The sequence below is a fragment of the Apostichopus japonicus genome, chromosome 12 (genome assembly GCF_037975245.1).
Source record: "Apostichopus japonicus isolate 1M-3 chromosome 12, ASM3797524v1, whole genome shotgun sequence".
Taxonomy (NCBI): Eukaryota; Metazoa; Echinodermata; class Holothuroidea; order Aspidochirotida; family Stichopodidae; genus Apostichopus; species Apostichopus japonicus.
In genome coordinates this window covers 20,828,913-20,846,723 of record NC_092572.1, presented here as the reverse complement: position 1 = coordinate 20,846,723, position 17,811 = coordinate 20,828,913, and the positions used below count along the sequence as shown (strand labels likewise).

The following is a 17,811-nucleotide window of genomic DNA, read 5'->3' as shown; positions in this document are numbered from 1 at the left end:
CATGTAGGCCTAACTTCATTCTTGCAACCATGGCCGTGTGATATCATGGTTGTAAGAAGAACCTTGCGATCATAATTATGACGCAAATAACATATACTGAGATATCTACGTACCGGGATGATGTATTAAACGTGAGCTAACTTTTACGTGCAATGTCATTGTTATAATTGTCAGTGGGACTTGTATTGATTAACGCTTACAAGAAATACCGTACATATATAGGCCAAAAATATGTGAATATTATTGGATCTCATTCGAATAAATACATCATGTGCCCATCCTCTTCAGTTTTAATTAACCTCCCAAATACCGTTCTCCTTCCTCCCCTTCCTTCCATCACACTACTCCTTCCCGTCCTCCCAAGTTCCCCATTTATACTCCAGTCCCTCACCTCTCAGTTACCGCCACTTTACCTTCCCCTCCAGACCCCCTCAACTCCCCTTCACCTTCCGCCACCTTTGACCTTCCATCACCATTTCTCAATTTCTCCCAGCACCCTCCATCTCGGACTATATGCTTTTCTGTACCCTGCCCCGTGTCCAACTTAGCATAAACTCGGACAGTGTCCCCCCTCAGTGTGACCCTCAGTTATAACATCTGGATATGCCTCTGCAGGAAGGGGATAATTATCCGTACGCACACTCCATAAAGTATCTCGTCATTCTTATTTATAAAGTACTGAATTGCTCGTACATCCTGTGTTCATTAGATCCGAAGGCGGTAGGCGTGAATAACTCGCTGACGTCACGCATAATTAAGTACAATATTTGCATATTTGTCGGGTAGGGTGCAATATTCTACAACGTGCGAAAATGCATACATGTGTACCGGTACATGCGCGCATGCTTCCTCATTAGTATACACAGTGGAAAATTTTTCTTATTCTTGAGATCGATTTTCCGGCAAGAAGATGTCTGCTAAGTACGAAAAAGCAGCGACAGAAGAGGTAAATTTCTCACTTTTATTAATTAGAATCCGTTTAAAAACTGGTACAAAGTGAGAACTTGTAATAATGAATGAACGCAGTAAAATTATGTGGCAATTTTAAATACCTTTTAGCGAAATTTCGTGTTAAGCATAACGTGAAACGCCGTACATACACTAACTCAGACACTCATAGTCAGGTCTAATTAACCTCGCCGTTAGCGTGCCATTCATAGTAAACGTATGCTATGCAGTGTTAACTGTGTCTGTGTGTGGGATAACGTTTAGGCCTAGGCTAAGCCGCAGAACTAGGTGAGAGTTTAGACAGCTGCAAGATTTGCTTTCATATTGTACTTGTACCAAATTATTCCTGGATGAACATAAGCTTTGTTTTGGTGAATGGTACTTCAATCATGAACAGTAATTGAGACCTTGGTCATTTTAAAACTACCCTAGGCCTTACTTCCCTAAAGTTAGGTGCAGTAATTTTGTCCAAACCTAACCTTGTAGTACTTTGTACTTGTAGTACTATAGTAGTAGGCCTAGGAATTAACTTACTGTTGGTCTAACTTAGGATGAGTTAGAACCAGTTTTCAAAGTCTAATTGTAACTGCTTTCTTGTAAATGCAATTTAAATTGACAAAGCCTTACCAAAAGTGGCTGAAATTGTTGTAAGGAATCATAGGTTTTGTAGTTTGAAGCATTGGACCTAGGAATAGGCCAAGGCCTAATCATGAATAATTCCACAAATCATCACCAAAATTAATGTACAGTAAACTTCAACACAAGTGCATTGCTAGGTGACATTTTGGGACATTTCTTCTGGCCCAGTTCATATTGATGGGAGGCATTTAGGCTGCCAAACATCATTTTGGCAGAACTTGTTTAAGCCATTGATGAAATCATATGATCCTATGGGACAGAAAACAGTAGGGCCATGAATATGCATCTCTTACTCATATACACTTCCCACATACATTTAATCGAATGGAACCAATCCAGAACTTTGATATTAAACAAGGTCCATCAAGTATGTTTAAAGTGAAGGATGAGGTATGGAGACACCATTGGCTCTCAAGCTTTGTGAAATGGGCTTAGGCCTAGGATGCTATTGTAGGTTGAAGACAAACAGTGTTGATAGTTACATGGCAATTTGGTATATTTAAGCTATTGTGAATTGCATATAAAGTGGTGATGTAAAAGTGATCGTAAGTACTTACAGCACATCTGACCGATTAAGTTATTTGAACTCGAAGAAGCAGCAAGTATGGTTTCACTGTCTCTGTATTTTAACAGTGCATTGCAGTGTACCTCATATGAAGACAATATTTGTATATACAGTATATAGGAATCTGCAGCTGTTTTGTGTAGTAATCCTAAACAATTTTCAAGTCTAAGAAATATGAGCATAATTAACCTTGCTCATCCTACAAAAAGGAACAGTATCTGAATGGAACTCTAAAAATTTGTTTAGTACACAAAATTTGTAACTTGTTATCCTTGCATTATGTAAGAAATACCCAAGGTTCAAGATTGGATTTCTCCAGCCTTCCCTTAGCCCTGTCCCCGTCAAATTTAGTTCACTGTTGGATGTATTTCCAAATGTTGTGGTTTCCAAGGTTACTAAGTTACGTACATGAATGTGATTGCTTCTAGCCTAATTTACATTGTGCGTTGTATTACTCGTTTCTATTTCCATACTGTAGTTGACTGCGTGCCTTGGGTGTTTGTCGAGCAAACAGATGGTACTGTAAAAGTCAACTATCCTATCCTGATATCTTTCAATAACCATTATACTGAGATTATTTACCTCCATCACACAATGCAGGTCTTCTAGTACTTAAGAGATAAAATTTGTTAGTGCTATTTGTCTACCTAGGATGGTGCAAAGTCCAATGTGTACAAATTTGATCCATCCAACATCTCAAGCAAATAAAAGTTTTGCATAACTTGTGGGTGAATTGTGGTTTGGGGCTGTTTTAAGCCAAGAAACTACTGTATCTGTGAGTGATACAGTCTGTCTGTGCTTCACCACCTTTGGAAACTCCATTTGTAATTGAAAAACAAATGATTCAAACTAGGTATTCTTACAAACCTGACCATTGTCACATTGTGTACATATTAGTATATGTTTTTCCATGCAACTTTTGAATTTGTTCATGTAGCAGATTTTGCTTAAAAAAAAGGGAAAGCAAATCGAGAGAAACTTGTTGAATACTTTTATCCTTGTAAATCAAAATAAAATAAAACTGTTAGCAAACTGCTTATCCACTAGAGAGCCTGTGTAATAGAATGTGTAAAAGTAAGTTGGCCTGACGTTTCGATCCTAGCAGGATCTTCTTCAGAGGCTAACAAAAACAAAAAAAAACCTCTGAAGAAGATCCTGCTAGGATCGAAACGTCAGGCCAACTTACTTTTACACATACTTTTATCCTTGATAAGCACTTCACTTCTCTTCAGGGACAAAGAGACAACAGAAGGACTATATTAACTTATTATCTGTTGTAGAACTGTGCACCACTGAAAGTACAATAGAATTTCTTGACAAAATACCCACTAAAATCTTATAATAGTATCAATCTATTTTTAGAATATGATGCAATTAATATATAGGTGCATTGTTCTTAAGTAGTCAGACCTTTTTTTTATAGTAAAAATATCCAGAGGGGGGGAGGGGGGGGGCTGACAAGTCATGATCATTAATTTGCGAGAATATTCCAAACCTACTCTTCAATTTCATGCCTACCACACCTGTTGCATAGCAGGAATAAATTTCAAACCTGCTGGGTCTCCTTGCCTTAGTTGACCTATTACCCCATAGCAGGCTGAAGGACAAACATTTTACCTACACTTTTTTCAAAATGGTACTAACCATCAAAGTTTAAGGCTTGTCAGTAGTGGAAAGCAAACATTGTTGTATCTGTTAAAGGACCTCCTGTAAAGGGAATGGAACCACTGCACACAACCTTTTACCCTACTAGCAATAAACCAGTTCTGTGACAAGCAAATAAACCAGTTCTGGGACTAGGCCAAAGGTTAACAATTCTCTGAGATGGAATTTGTAATCCTCCTCATAGTATGCATACATGGTATCTCTAAAGGGTTGTGTTGATAATACATGTGTGTAAAAGTATTGGTATTTATTCACAAAGTGCTAATCTTACATTTTAAGATGTTCAGGCAGAGAAAGCGACAGGCAGAAAGAGCAGTTAACACATAAATACTGACTTTACACCCCATACATTACAGTAGGTGTAGAAACATGGCAGTTAGGAACTTTGGAGTTAAATGTTCTGCTGATACAAGGATCACATTGTGATGTTTAACTGACTTGACAGTACTAAACTGTCAGAATAATAAGAACAAGCCTTTCCCCCTTCTTAACCTTACTCTAACAAGAAACGTGTTGTAGCTCTCTTCCTCAGATAAGTTTGTAACTTTCGTGGAAAAATTTGTCTGGAATCTCATCGCAATATATGCTCAGAAAAGTGAACTATACAAGTGCAGAGATGTGTAGGAGATTTTATACACGGAAGCCAGAGTATTTTATAGTCTTGAGTTAAACTTAAACATTTATCAAAACTGATGCAGAAAATTTGAATATATATATATATATATATCATTCCCTGAAATAGTAGCCCAGTCAGTACAGTATTCATTTGTCTTTTCTTGAATAAAGCTCACAACCACAACTTGTGTCATCCAAGCAAAAAATTCAGAGGGTTGGAATCTGGTATTTAAACTCATCGCTAGCTTATATTGTGTTCAACAGATTGGTTGATTTGTATGGTATTTTGCCATTGTGTGGAGCATAGTGATACAGTAGTAGAAGGTGCACACTAATCCAGGCACCATAGTGTGTGTGTGCATTTTCTGCAAAGGGTTCTGGATGAGAGCACAAGGAGTTTGTGGTTTTATATGTACAGTACAGTACAGTAAAGAATGGAAACAACAAGTGAACTCTTCAGGTTTGCATCTCTAATCACCATTTGATGAATCCCTGGTGTTTATTTTACAATGGCTGCAGGGGTATTGGCTAGTTTAATGGCAAATGGGTGGATAGTACAGATTCATTCGCTAATGCATACATGTGTGTGTGTGTGTGTATAGTTCTCTCTTTAAGATTCGCTGAGAATTTAAAAATGAGAGATTCTTGTTGCACCATATTGAAAGAAGCAGTTAATTAATAGCTTTAGTTTACATAGGAGTGGTTATGCTGTAGTTGCCTGGACCCTTTGTTTTAAAAAAAACTTTTTGAAATATCATTTCCTTTTTAGCTTTCCGTTATTCATTTACTGACCCTATACTGCATATATTAGGGTAAATGTTTTGCATATTAAAGTGTGTGTGATCATGTCCTATTATTGTACCCATCCTTTCTGGTATGCAGTACTTACAAACCCTATGTGATGACACAAGCCCTATGTGATGACACAAGCCCTATGTGATGACACAAGCCCTCTGGGATGGCATTAGCATTATAGGATGGCATGAGCCGTATAGGATGACACAAGCTGTATGGGATGACACCACAATATAATGGTAGTTGGTTGTTCAATTCGTACTGTACTTAATTCTATGAATCCCTACCCACCATACATTGTAACACAGAGAGCATAGCATGGTGACTAGTTTGGAGTTAAAGGAAGTGTGGTTAGTCACAAGTACACATTTCCTGCATGATGGTGCATAAATTAATGTGAATTTCCTTGATATCAATTGCAAAAGTGGTTGACTAGTGCTTACTACAAAAGTGAAACAAAGTTGCCCATGCATATGCTAGGGAGAAAAGAGACAACAAGCCACATGGCAGCAACCTTGAAATTGGATTTCATGAACAAGAATATAAAGGAAATTCTCATTTGTGAAATATTGCAAACCTAGTGGAGAAGGTTGGGGGAAGGGGAAGGGAGAGGAATTGGGCAATGATGGTTAATTGACAAACATATATAATTTCCTTAGTTATTTTATTCTTCCAAGACTTACAGGTTAAGTCCATTACATCATATGGTTGTCTTTTTTACTGACCTTCCTTTTTCCACTAAAATTATTTAAAATAAATCCATTAAAGTTTTGTTCTTACTTTAAAATTATGATGAGTACTCCAACCAATCCCTTACAGTCAATCAAGTCCATTTCAAAAAGCACATCTAGAATGCCTCTTTAGCATACATCTAAATTTGAAAACTGCAAAATTCCAAATGTAACTAAGTAAAAAACATTTCTTGAACATAATAATTGCCATACAAACCTTTAAATATGGTAAGTAAATAGTATCCATCAGAGCTATACTCTGCACATGTAATAAATGTACCATAGATTGGGAAGCACATTATTCATGTTTTTATTGCACATTGCATTAATAATGTGGGAAATCCCCATTTATCTTACACATGTACAGTAAAGTGCACAGTTTACAACACTAGCATTATACATGTTTAGCTAAGGTATTATATATAATACTGTACATGTATGTGCACAAAGCTTTCCGTGTTAATTATATACACCACTTTACACATACAGTAGACCTATGGTTAGTATACAGTGCACAGTGCTGCAGTGGGTAGCCTTGTTGGTATTGAGAAGCTGCATCTAATTCTAAGATAGTAAGTAGTTAACTTGAAGGAATCCACCAGGCTGATAAGATGGTTCGTCCTTGTCTGTGATTGGTTGGCTGCTTCTCCCTGAGCTGCTTGGGAATTTGCAATCTCAAGGCTTGTGTAGATACACAATATTTGTTTTTCAGTGCAGAAAGGAGTACAAGAAAGGTACATTATGCATTACTGAAAGCTTGTTTGACTGACATCAGCACTGTAGTACAGTGTTTCTTGGTTGTTTATATACAGTACTTTATGTACAGTACAGCTAAGTTGCTCAACAATAGAGATTGTAGGCAAATCTTATCAGCTTCTCTTCAAATGACCAGATGACTTGCATAATGCTTTATTGTGAAATGCTACTCTCAACCACCACAGAGAGTGGGAGAGGACAGATAGAGTATGGTGGGGGAGAGGGGGTGGGGTGGGGAGAGTGGGTGGGGTGGGGAGAGGGGGTGGGGTGGGGGAGAGGGGGTGGGGGAATGGGAGTGGTTAGAAGAAAGGTAAAGACATAAGGGAAAGGAAGAGGGATAGTAGTAAGAAATAGGACTTTTTTGGAGTTACTGTAATTTCAGCAGCCATGAACAGGTCATAACTTATCCAGTATCGCATCTCAAATGGTCATATTGCTATACAAATTATCCAAAGACTTACTGTAAAGTATACTGGACATAGCTGGTTCTTCCTTTTTTTTTTACACAGGAACCAATTATATAATTTCATAAGAGACAATGTTCAGAGCATTGCAAAGTGCCATATACAAAGTTTGAACACTTAAGTTATTCCCTCCATGAATATTCAGTGATGATAACTTCACACGTTTGCACAATAATTAAAGCGTTCCACTCCCAATTTACATATCGCCTAGCATTAATTGGATAGATCCTCACCATGGAAAACGTTTCACTTCCAACAGGAAATTTAGTATTGTATTCAGGTGATTGAATGACCTGTGATTCAAAATCCCAACAGATCATGTGTTTGTGTATTTACTGTAGGGGAGGGAATGCCTGTGAAGTGTGTACCTCACATGCTCATCACAGCCTGTGACTTTAGCTGAGAAATGTGTTACTGCTGAACTGTACGAAGGGATGCTAAAATTAGTACTTCAAAACAGCTGATGTGTGTTCAATGATAAGATTATTACAGTACATTATATACCACTCCGGCTGATTTTTATACAGTAGTCTGAGTGATGTTTTGCACAAAATGGTTACAAATTTGTACATTATTCTTACTCATGTATGGGGTAATTAGATAGATCTAGCATATTGTGGTTATTACTGTAGATCTCTACCTTATACTTTCTTGAATTAATATGCATAGAACCCCTGCTAGCATGACATATAAGCATCACAAGTTTATATGCCACAGTGTGCCAGAGTACTGGTAAATATGATAGAGAGAAAGAGATGTAAAATGGGCATTATTGGGCAATGCACTGCAAAAGTTAATGAACAGATGTAAAGTTTGAACATGTATACCACTTTTCGTATTTTATGGTAAATAAAATTCCTAGAGCAAAAACTTGCCATGATGCAAAATATAACTGAAGTTTTTTATCTGCAGTCATAGCAGGTTCTCTGCTGTTTCCACAGAGTTTAAAGTTGTACTGTAGCATCAATGCTGGGACTGCCTGAATTTTTTGGAGTGTTTACCTCTCAAGATTCTTATTTTGATTTATAGGATTAGGACCAAAAATATGTTGTATTAATGTATATTTATATATATGCTATAAATTTAGTGTCATAGATCTAACTACAGGTATGTAGATTGGACCTGTGTAAACTGTGCAATATGAGCTATATCACGTATGAAGCATACTGTATGTATACGGCGGTACTGTGTTTCTGCCTGGACTGTTTGTAACTTTGGTTCAACACAAATAGCTTGATTTCCCATTATTGGCTGTGCTGTGACATATTGGACACATTGGAGTTGTAATTTATACTAATAGAGGTGACTTTATATTAGTGTAGTATATAGTAATAAACTGTATAGTAAGTGCAGAGCTTCACTGCCCAGGGCTACTGTGGGCAATATTCCAAGGTACAGTACTACAGTTGTTTTAACCTTGACAATTCCCTTTTGTTCAAGACTGTCTGTCTGTCAGTGACTCTGTTACTTGCAAGTAAGGCACAAAGGTGAAAGCTACATTGTGGAAGGGTTTTAAATTGTGCTTCCTTGTGGATTGTACCATTTCATTAGTAGGGTACTGGTTTACAGTAGGTTTATATCAATGCTCCAGAACTGACAGTTTGATGGACTAAAACCCAACTGGTGCACCTGCTATGGGGTCATGACCCCCAGCTTGCCAGTGCAGAATAATGAATGAATTACTCTCAGCAAGCTACTGGTATAAAAGATTAACCTTCTTGTCAGTAGGGATTCTTTTAATGGGCCAAACACACCCTGAACTAGAAAAGGAAGGGAACTAGTCGATTTATACATATATCATACAGAATTACACATTATACCTTAGAAGGGTGTACAAGATCCACGTACAATACTGTAACATAGCATTGAGCATCACCATTGCCAGAGTTGTTTACTTGGAGTTACCGGAACCATTTTGGATCTTTGTTTGTGGTTAATTATTTCTACAAGGGAAAATGTCTGGGGCGGCAGAAGGAGGCAGGGATAATCCCTTGAAGGATGAGATCACCTTGGAGGTATATTATTTGGATATTTTTGTCTGGGATTTTAATTTTGTGATAAGTGTATCTGAGGAAGTAGAGCCATCTTCTGCCCTTGCCCACTGTCTATGACAGTGGGAACGGAAAGTTTCCAGTGTTACCAGTACTACTGATAAACCTTGCTGGTATATTGTTCAGTTCTTGTTCAAGTTGACGGTACAGTACAGTACATGTCACTAGAGATAAATTGAGTATGAACCAATCCTGCAAATTTAAACATTGTTTTAGATTATTTTTTAGTATTTTTTAGTTAGTACTTCTGTAGACTATCTGTTTACAGTGATAATAGCCATCATATAAGGTGGCAGAAAGGTGCTTTACCCAGATGCTATGACGTACAGTAATCTTCAATGCTGATTGCACTCGACTCACCCAGGCAGCATTTGTATATAAACATGTACAAATTGTGCGTGTAGGAATATGATTGATTGCAATCACATGCTACAATACTGTATGTATGTATTCGTTTATGTATGTAATGCCCTAGCTTGTACGCACTATATCTCAAGGTAGGTTACCGCTGCAGTTATCATATTTGGCATGTGGCTTCCCCATAATTAGTATAAGAACCCTATTGTTTTGGGTGGGGGTCAAAGGTCATTTGGGATCAGCAGAGGGGAAAATGTGAAAAGAACCTGAGCGTCAAAGGAGCTCATATACGCTTAGTAGGATAGCCTTTTGTACAGAAGTTTTCAGTTTGGTTAAGGTCAGAGTTCATTTCAGGGCACCAAGGGGTCAAAACTTGAAGTCCTTGTAAATAGGATATCTCCTGATAGGAAACTTAATTGACTCTCAAAGTGTGTATGTGGCTTCCATATAATGAGTACAAGAATCTTATTGTTTGTGGTGGAGGTAGAAGGCCATTTATTTTTAGTGACATATTTCTTTCAAGTTAGACCAGATGAATGGGATATTTACATAATTTAAAAAAATTAAAATATTCTGATGGCACCTGAACTTAAAATTGATAATTCTGTACATACATGATGCCACATAACATGATTACCTTTGAACAAGGGATTGTGTTAGGGAGATGCAAGAAGGTGTTTTACTGTAAAGTATATGGTAGCCTACCATACTGTACCTGCATTGACTATTATGTGTGTCTTCAGTAGCAAGATATTTATTGTACATATATGACAGCTACTGTATACAGCACAACTTTTGTGTACATGGAATATGACCTCAGACAGGTGAGAATTTGACCTCCAGCAGGTGGTATGGCCTTAAAGGTTTAAACAGACTTTGGTACATGTGGTTGAGGAAAAGCTTCCTTTAAATATTTTTTTTTTTGCACAACCATAACTCAATTCTTGTGAGTGCACTTTTGAGTGCTACACCTGTATACTGTACTCTGGTTCTGTGGCATTCAGTATGTAGTGTACTACTGATGTGATGGCTTCCTCTTGGCATGTGGCGGCCCATTCAAAAATATATAGCTTGAGGAATGTCAGATCTACTGTACTGTATAATTGATGGTATCCATTACCCAAGCCCCCCCCCCTCCCCCTTACAGTTAAAATATAGGTAATATTGAATCTTGGTCTTGCTTTAGACTGTCAAAAGAAACATTGTGGTCAGTCCTGCTTATAAAGATTTATATTCCACTTTAACCTTTCTTTGTACTCTTCAGTCAATCTATACATATCAGCAGAAAGATCATGTGTAGTATCTGTGCCCTTTGAGGGGAATCGTGATAAACACCTGACGATGATCACACAGTCACAGTCCCGATGCAAGGGGACTGGGGTTGAGAGCGGATCAGTCGTTGGGTACTGTAGTTTGATTCTCGTGCCCAGGTTCTTTCCTGGGTGACTTTTCTTAAAAAAATTATAAGCAGAAAAACAGTTTTTATTGCCTGAAAGTAACATACTGTAGTACTTATATGTCATCCATTGGTGAGCTGTTGTTTGTGTCAAGTTATAAAGAGCATTTTGGGGGTTTGGGTTAACATTAGAATGTATTCCAAACAATGGATTGATAAATAACAATTAATTAATTGGTTGGGACTGAGATGTGGGAAGTCGTCATCGATGTCTCCCATGAGAAACATGGTGGACACTTACAGTAGTAGCACATGATTTTTTGTTTATGTCCGGAAAAGAAAAGGTTCATGTTTTATTTTGGTAAACAAGAAAACTGTAGGTACAGTATCTATATATCAAAAATGAATTTTACTCTTGCTCTTATTAAAATGAGTTTCTTTTTTTGTCGGACGTTAATATTACATTTCGACTTTGATATTTTGGGGCATCCTTGGGAGGAAGAGAGAGATTCATCTGCTGATATTTTCTCACCCTCAGGAGCGCGATGACAGCTACCGCGTGGCCGTGCAGACTGACGTCGACGGTGTCGACGGTAAGAAGAAGAAGAAGGACAAGAAGAAGAAGAAGGGAGAAAAGAAGGATCTTGATGACTTGAAGAAGGAAATGGAATTGGTGATTAATTTAATCCTGAAGATTACCTTAATCAGATTAACTGCATATTGAATATATTTAATTCCTGTGAATTAGTTTTTGTTTCAAGAAAGTTTGTGCAAGTGACTTTTAGAAAGAAAAAGCCCTAATAGCATCATTTTCTGTTTTAAAGTTACTATATATGCGTTTAAAAAAAGAAAGAAAAAATTAGATAAATGACCTGAAAGTTTTAATACCCATTACAATATGTAAACAAAAATATTCTTGCATTGTGCCCAAATTATTTTTTTTATGTACTAGATTATGAATGGGCTTTGTTATCTTTGAAATGGAAAGAAACATTTGTCAGCGCTGCTAATGGTGAAGATGATGGTGTTTGAAATGATGTGTCATTCATCTCTTGCTAGGGAGTGAGGGGTGGTGGGAGGGGGTGGAAGGTGAGGGAGGGAGGGAGGGAGGGAGGGAGGGAGGGAGGGAGGGAGGGAGGGAGGGAGGGAGGGAGGGAGGGAGGGAGGGAGGGAGGGAGGGAGGGAGGGAGGGAGGGAGGGAGGGAGGGAGGGAGGGAGGGAGGGAGGGAGGGAGGGAGGGAGGGAGGGAGGGAGGGAGGGAGGGAGGGAGGGAGGGAGGGAGGGAGGGAGGGAGGGAGGGAGGGAGGGAGGGAGGGAGGGAGGGAGGGAGGGAGGGAGGGAGGGAGGGAGGGAGGGAGGGAGGGAGGGAGGGAGGGAGGGAGGGAGGGAGGGAGGGAGGGAGGGAGGGAGGGAGGGAGGGAGGGAGGGAGGGAGGGAGGGAGGGAGGGAGGGAGGGAGGGAGGGAGGGAGGGAGGGAGGGAGGGAGGGAGGGAGGGAGGGAGGGAGGGAGGGAGGGAGGGAGGGAGGGAGGGAGGGAGGGAGGGAGGGAGGGAGGGAGGGAGGGAGGGAGGGAGGGAGGGAGGGAGGGAGGGAGGGAGGGAGGGAGGGAGGGAGGGAGGGAGGGAGGGAGGGAGGGAGGGAGGGAGGGAGGGAGGGAGGGAGGGAGGGAGGGAGGGAGGGAGGGAGGGAGGGAGGGAGGGAGGGAGGGAGGGAGGGAGGGAGGGAGGGAGGGAGGGAGGGAGGGAGGGAGGGAGGGAGGGAGGGAGGGAGGGAGGGAGGGAGGGAGGGAGGGAGGGAGGGAGGGAGGGAGGGAGGGAGGGAGGGAGGGAGGGAGGGAGGGAGGGAGGGAGGGAGGGAGGGAGGGAGGGAGGGAGGGAGGGAGGGAGGGAGGGAGAGGCTAGTGGTTTCGATGCTATAAAATACTTGTTGGTCAGGATCAGTGCAGTCAATTGGCAATAAAAATAAAGCAATGTTTTTCAAAGCTTCATTCTTCCTTCTTATGTTTGTTTTCAGGATGAGCACATCATTAGTCTTGAAGAACTCTATGCCAGGTTGGAAACAAACTTTGAGCAGGTATGCTATTAGTGGCACAATGTACAAGCTACACTCATATGCTAAATGCATTGTTCTAGAGAGTAGAGTAGTCTAACAATTTTGCACCTGCTATGTTATGTAATAGGCAAATGCTTTCAAAATGCCATCTATTGTTTGCCCAATCATTCTGTTTTTGTTATGTAAAATTAGCATGTATTGTATTGAGTTACAGAATAGTGTGTTTCTAGAGACAGTGGTCAGTTGTAAACTGTTCTTCAGAGAGAAAGGTTGAGTGAGAAATGAGTATAAGACAGAACACAACTTGTAAAAGACTGAGTAAAAGAGAAAGAGAAAAGAGAGAGATCATCAGAGATGAGCAACAAAATAAAAAAGAGAACATGCAAATTTCCTTTAAGGTTTAATTTCACTTTGTCTGGTGAACATGCATGTCAACTCATTCTGCTTTAATTCACATAGAATATATTTTACATACTAGCTAATATTGTTTACATTACATTTATATTGGGTTGGAACTATTACTTCAGTCGATCACACCATGAAATAATAAATAATTTCTCGGCCTTTGCAATGTATGAGTTTTTCTCAGTTTATTGTAATATTTCCAAACGTGCGGTTTTTCTGTGGTGCTGGACAGGAAGGAATTTGTTGTTGAAGATCTACAAAGCATGTACTTGACGGTTAGAACACTTCTAAATGAGCTCTCATCAAGGCACTCCAAGCTATCCTTCAGTGTCCTCCCCGATGGCGAAAAATCCCACCAGCAGTAGTAGTGCTGTAGTGACCAGAAGTTGAGTCTGAAGTTGCTTCCCGGTGGAAACACTAGTAATTTACAGATTAAATTAAAGATGAAAATGGCCGGGATAAACTTTTCATTCTGAATTTCTCCCTTTAGGGATTGACCAAAGCAAAGGCTGCTGAGATTTTGGAACGTGATGGACCCAATGCACTGAGTCCCCCTCCCACCACCCCAGAATGGATCAAGTTTTGCCAGCAACTTTTTGGTGGGTTTGCTACCCTCCTCTGGATTGGATCCGTCCTGTGTTTCATTGCTGTTATTGTTGAGTTTTCTAGCTCGGAGAACCCGCAAAAAGACAACGTGAGTCTCGATTCTTCCTTTACTTAGAAGGGCAGTCTCCTCATATTGAGTGTTTTCTGTGTTCTTTACTTAAAGGAGGCAGATGTGCGAAGGGCTTTGATTACTTCAGTCGGTCAAGTTACCCCGTTCTTTCCACCTTTACGGCTGGTGGCATTAGTGGGATAATCTTTCATACCATGCGTTGGCATGCAATGGTCTCACTGATGCCTGCAGTAGACTGTTAATTATTGCATATATGTCACAACGAAACATTTGAAAATGTGGGGTTTCACTTTCGGAAATGGGAAAGAATGATCACACTCATGCACACATATCCCGTACAGAGTCTACTCTTGCATATATGTACAGGAATTGCAGTATAAATATTCCTTTCCCTTCAATGTAAAAGGATAATTATCAAAAAGTTTTGCCTATTGTGAGTATATAATTGAAATACTTCTTAGAATTCACACTGACTACACACAGACTATTTGTGATTGCTGTGAAAGCCTATAAGTAGTATGAGATGGTACTTTAACCATATATCATAGCCCCCCCCTCCAACTACAAATATTGCAGAAAGTCCAGTCATGCCCAACCATGTTCAAATTTCAATAAAATTATTCTTCTATCTTCAAATGCAGCTTTTCCCCTCATTTTACATTTTTTTTCGTTTTGGCATTTTAAATCGTAACAATTTTTTTTTCTTTTTTCATTTTGGTGATGACAGCTTTACCTTGGCATAGTGTTGGCTGCTGTAGTCATCATCACTGGTTGCTTTTCCTACTACCAGGAGGCTAAGAGCTCCAGGATTATGGAATCCTTCAAGCATATGGTACCGCAGGTAAATGCCAACACCATTGATTAGCATATATATGTTATAGACTGAAGAATTCAGTGAAATAGTTATACAAGGAAATTGATGGTCGGGTTGGTGAGCGCATTACCAGGTATTGGTAAAGATGTGTTATCTTAAGAAAATCAAATGGTCAGGCGGTGAGAGCATGACCAGGTATTGGAAAAGACGAGTTATCTTAAGAAAATCAAATGGTCAGGCGGTTAACGCATGACCAGGTATTGGAAAAGACGAGTTATCTTAAGAAAATCAAATGGTCAGGCGTTGAGCGCATGACCAGGTGTGGAAAAGATGAGTTATCTTAAGAAAATCAAATGGTCAGGCGGTGAGCGCATGACCAGGTATTGGAAAAGATGTGTTATCTTAAGAAAATCAAATGGTCAGGCGGTGAGCGCATGACCAGGTATTGGAAAAGATGAGTTATCTTAAGAAAATCAAATGGTCAGACGGTGAGCGCATGACCAGGTATTGGAAAAGATGTGTTATCTTAAGAAAATCAAATGGTCAGGCGGTTAACGCATGACCAGGTATTCGAAAAGATGTATTATCTTAAGAAAATCAAATGGTCAGGCGGTGAGCGCTTGACCAGGTATTGGTAAAGATGTGTTATCTTAAGAAAATCAAATGGTCAGGCGGTGAGCGCATGACCAGGTATTTGAAAGATGAAAATCAAACTGTTAAGATGACTCATTCAGATTTCTCTCCGTTCATAGTATGGGATGAAATGCAAAGAAAGCAAAAGAAACTAGATCCTATGTTAATGAACCCAAGATCAAGCTCCCCCCCCCCCATCAGCTATTAATAACAAATTTCACAGTATTCATTTAGGATGAAATTTCATGCTAGTACTGGTAAAATTAATGTACATTAAGAAACCGTATCTAAATGAAATGTAATGAGGGAATAATTTGGACTCTCTTAGGAAGCGTTAGTCCTCCGTGACGGTGAATGGATGACCATCAATGCTGAATCTGTGGTCATCGGTGACATGGTGGAGGTCAAAGGTGGCGACAGGATTCCTGCCGACATTCGTGTCGTTGAAGCCAGGAGTTTCAAGGTAGGGCATGAGTTAATGCTTGATATAAAAGATCTATGTTACGCTGGTGTTTCGTTGAGAAATGTTCTTGCATCTGACATGCCAAGATTTAAGAAACATACAGCCTTAATGACAGGGCCAGCCATAACATAACCTGCGCGTAATGGTACAGTGGTAGTAATAGTTGTAGTACTTGTGGAAGTGGTAGCAGTGGAAGTACTAGTAGTATTAGAAGTAGTACTAGTACTAGTAGTATTAATTCTAGTAGTATTGATAGTTGTACTAGTACTATTAGAAGTAGTACTACTAGTAGTGGTGATGTTACTGATGTCAGTAGTAGTAGCACTAGTACTAGAAGTAGTACTAGTACTAGTAGTACTAGTACTAGTAGTATTAATTCTAGTAGTATTGACAGTTGTACTAGTACTATTAGTAGTTGTATTACTAGTAGTAGTGGTAGTGATGTTACTGGTGTCAGTAGTAGTACTAGTACTATTAGAAGTAGTACTAGTACTAGTGGTATTAATACTAGTAGTATAATAGTTGTACTAATACTATTAGAAGTAGTTCTACTAATAGTAGTGGTAGTGATGTTACTGGTGTTAGTAGTAGTGCTAGTACTATTAGAAGTAGTACTAGTACTAGTAGTATTAATTCTAGTAGTATTGATAGTTGTACTAGTACTATTAGAAGTTGTACTACTAGTAGTAGTGGTAGTGATGTTACCGGTGTCAGTAGTAGTAGTAGTACTAGTACTATTAGAAGTAGTACTGGTACTAGTAGTATTACTAGTTGTAGTTGTAGTGATATTACTGGTGTCAGAAGTAGTACTAGTACTTTTAGAAGTAGTACTGGTACTAGTAGTAGTGGTAGTGATAGTACAGGTGTCAGTAGTAGTAGCACAATTGGAAGTGCTATTAGTAAAAATAAACAGATGTATACAAAAATACCATAAAGTCACTATACAGCAATACAAGATTCAAACATTAACTACACGTTGTACTACTAGTAGTAGTGGTAGTGATAGTACTGGTGTTAGTAGTAGTACTAGTACTATTAGATATCTAGATGTTCAGATTACTCATACACAACCTTATCTGGACATCCTGACATTTGTTTTTTTTGTTTTTGCTTCACAAACAAGGTTGACAATTCTTCATTGACCGGGGAGTCTGAACCTCAATCCAGATCTCCTGAGTGTACCAACGATAACCCTCTGGAAACCAGGAATATTGGATTCTTCTCTACTAATGCTGTAGAAGGTGAGCAGCCTCAATGATGGATTACTCTCTAATGATGGCATCTCCTTTTTTGGTTCCTTGCTTTAGCAAAAGGAACCTATGCAGTCAGGTTGGCGTGTGTGTGTGTGTATGTATGTATGTATGTGTGTGTGTGTGTCTGTGACACTTGCTTGGGTACGCTCTATCTCAATAAGGGAATGTTGGATTGAGGCCAAACTTGGACTATAGATCCGCCATATGGAGAAGGTGTGCCCTATTGTTTCTGGTGCCCACAAAGGTCACCAAAGGTCAGTTATGGTCCAAAAACCGAAAATATTAAAACTGCAATAACTCCCAGTGCCAATGTGTGACAAGATTGATATTTTGGGACAAGTTGTGAACTGGTTAGGCGAGCATTTTCAAACTTAACGGTCATGTGATCCGAGGTCACCAAAGGTCAATTAATGATAAAAAACTAGTATTTTTGCGATAACTTGAGAAGGAAATGTCCGTTAGGGTTGGGAGTTGCTTCAATGTTATCCAATTGTCGACCCGCATCTGGGTGACCCTTGACCTCAATTTGACCT

At 39.4% G+C, this 17,811-nt stretch overlaps 1 protein-coding gene across 3 annotated transcripts in view; it reads left to right on the top strand.

Annotated features, from left to right (window-relative positions):
• The first annotated feature begins 788 nt into the window (after positions 1-788).
• Positions 789-17,811, top strand: part of LOC139976755 (sodium/potassium-transporting ATPase subunit alpha-3-like) — a 40,460-nt gene continuing 23,437 nt past the window's right edge. For 2 of the 3 annotated variants that reach the window (XM_071985480.1, XM_071985477.1), the window contains exons 1-7: positions 9,119-9,193; positions 11,521-11,655; positions 12,996-13,055; positions 13,930-14,133; positions 14,843-14,956; positions 15,891-16,025; positions 17,149-17,266. In XM_071985480.1, coding sequence (XP_071841581.1) covers positions 9,134-9,193; positions 11,521-11,655; positions 12,996-13,055; positions 13,930-14,133; positions 14,843-14,956; positions 15,891-16,025; positions 17,149-17,266 — 826 coding nt within the window. In that variant the 5' untranslated portion in view covers positions 9,119-9,133. Of the gene's footprint in view, positions 947-9,118; positions 9,194-11,520; positions 11,656-12,995; positions 13,056-13,929; positions 14,134-14,842; positions 14,957-15,890; positions 16,026-17,148; positions 17,267-17,811 lie in introns of those variants that run through there. The other variant, XM_071985478.1, reaches the window with a different exon arrangement.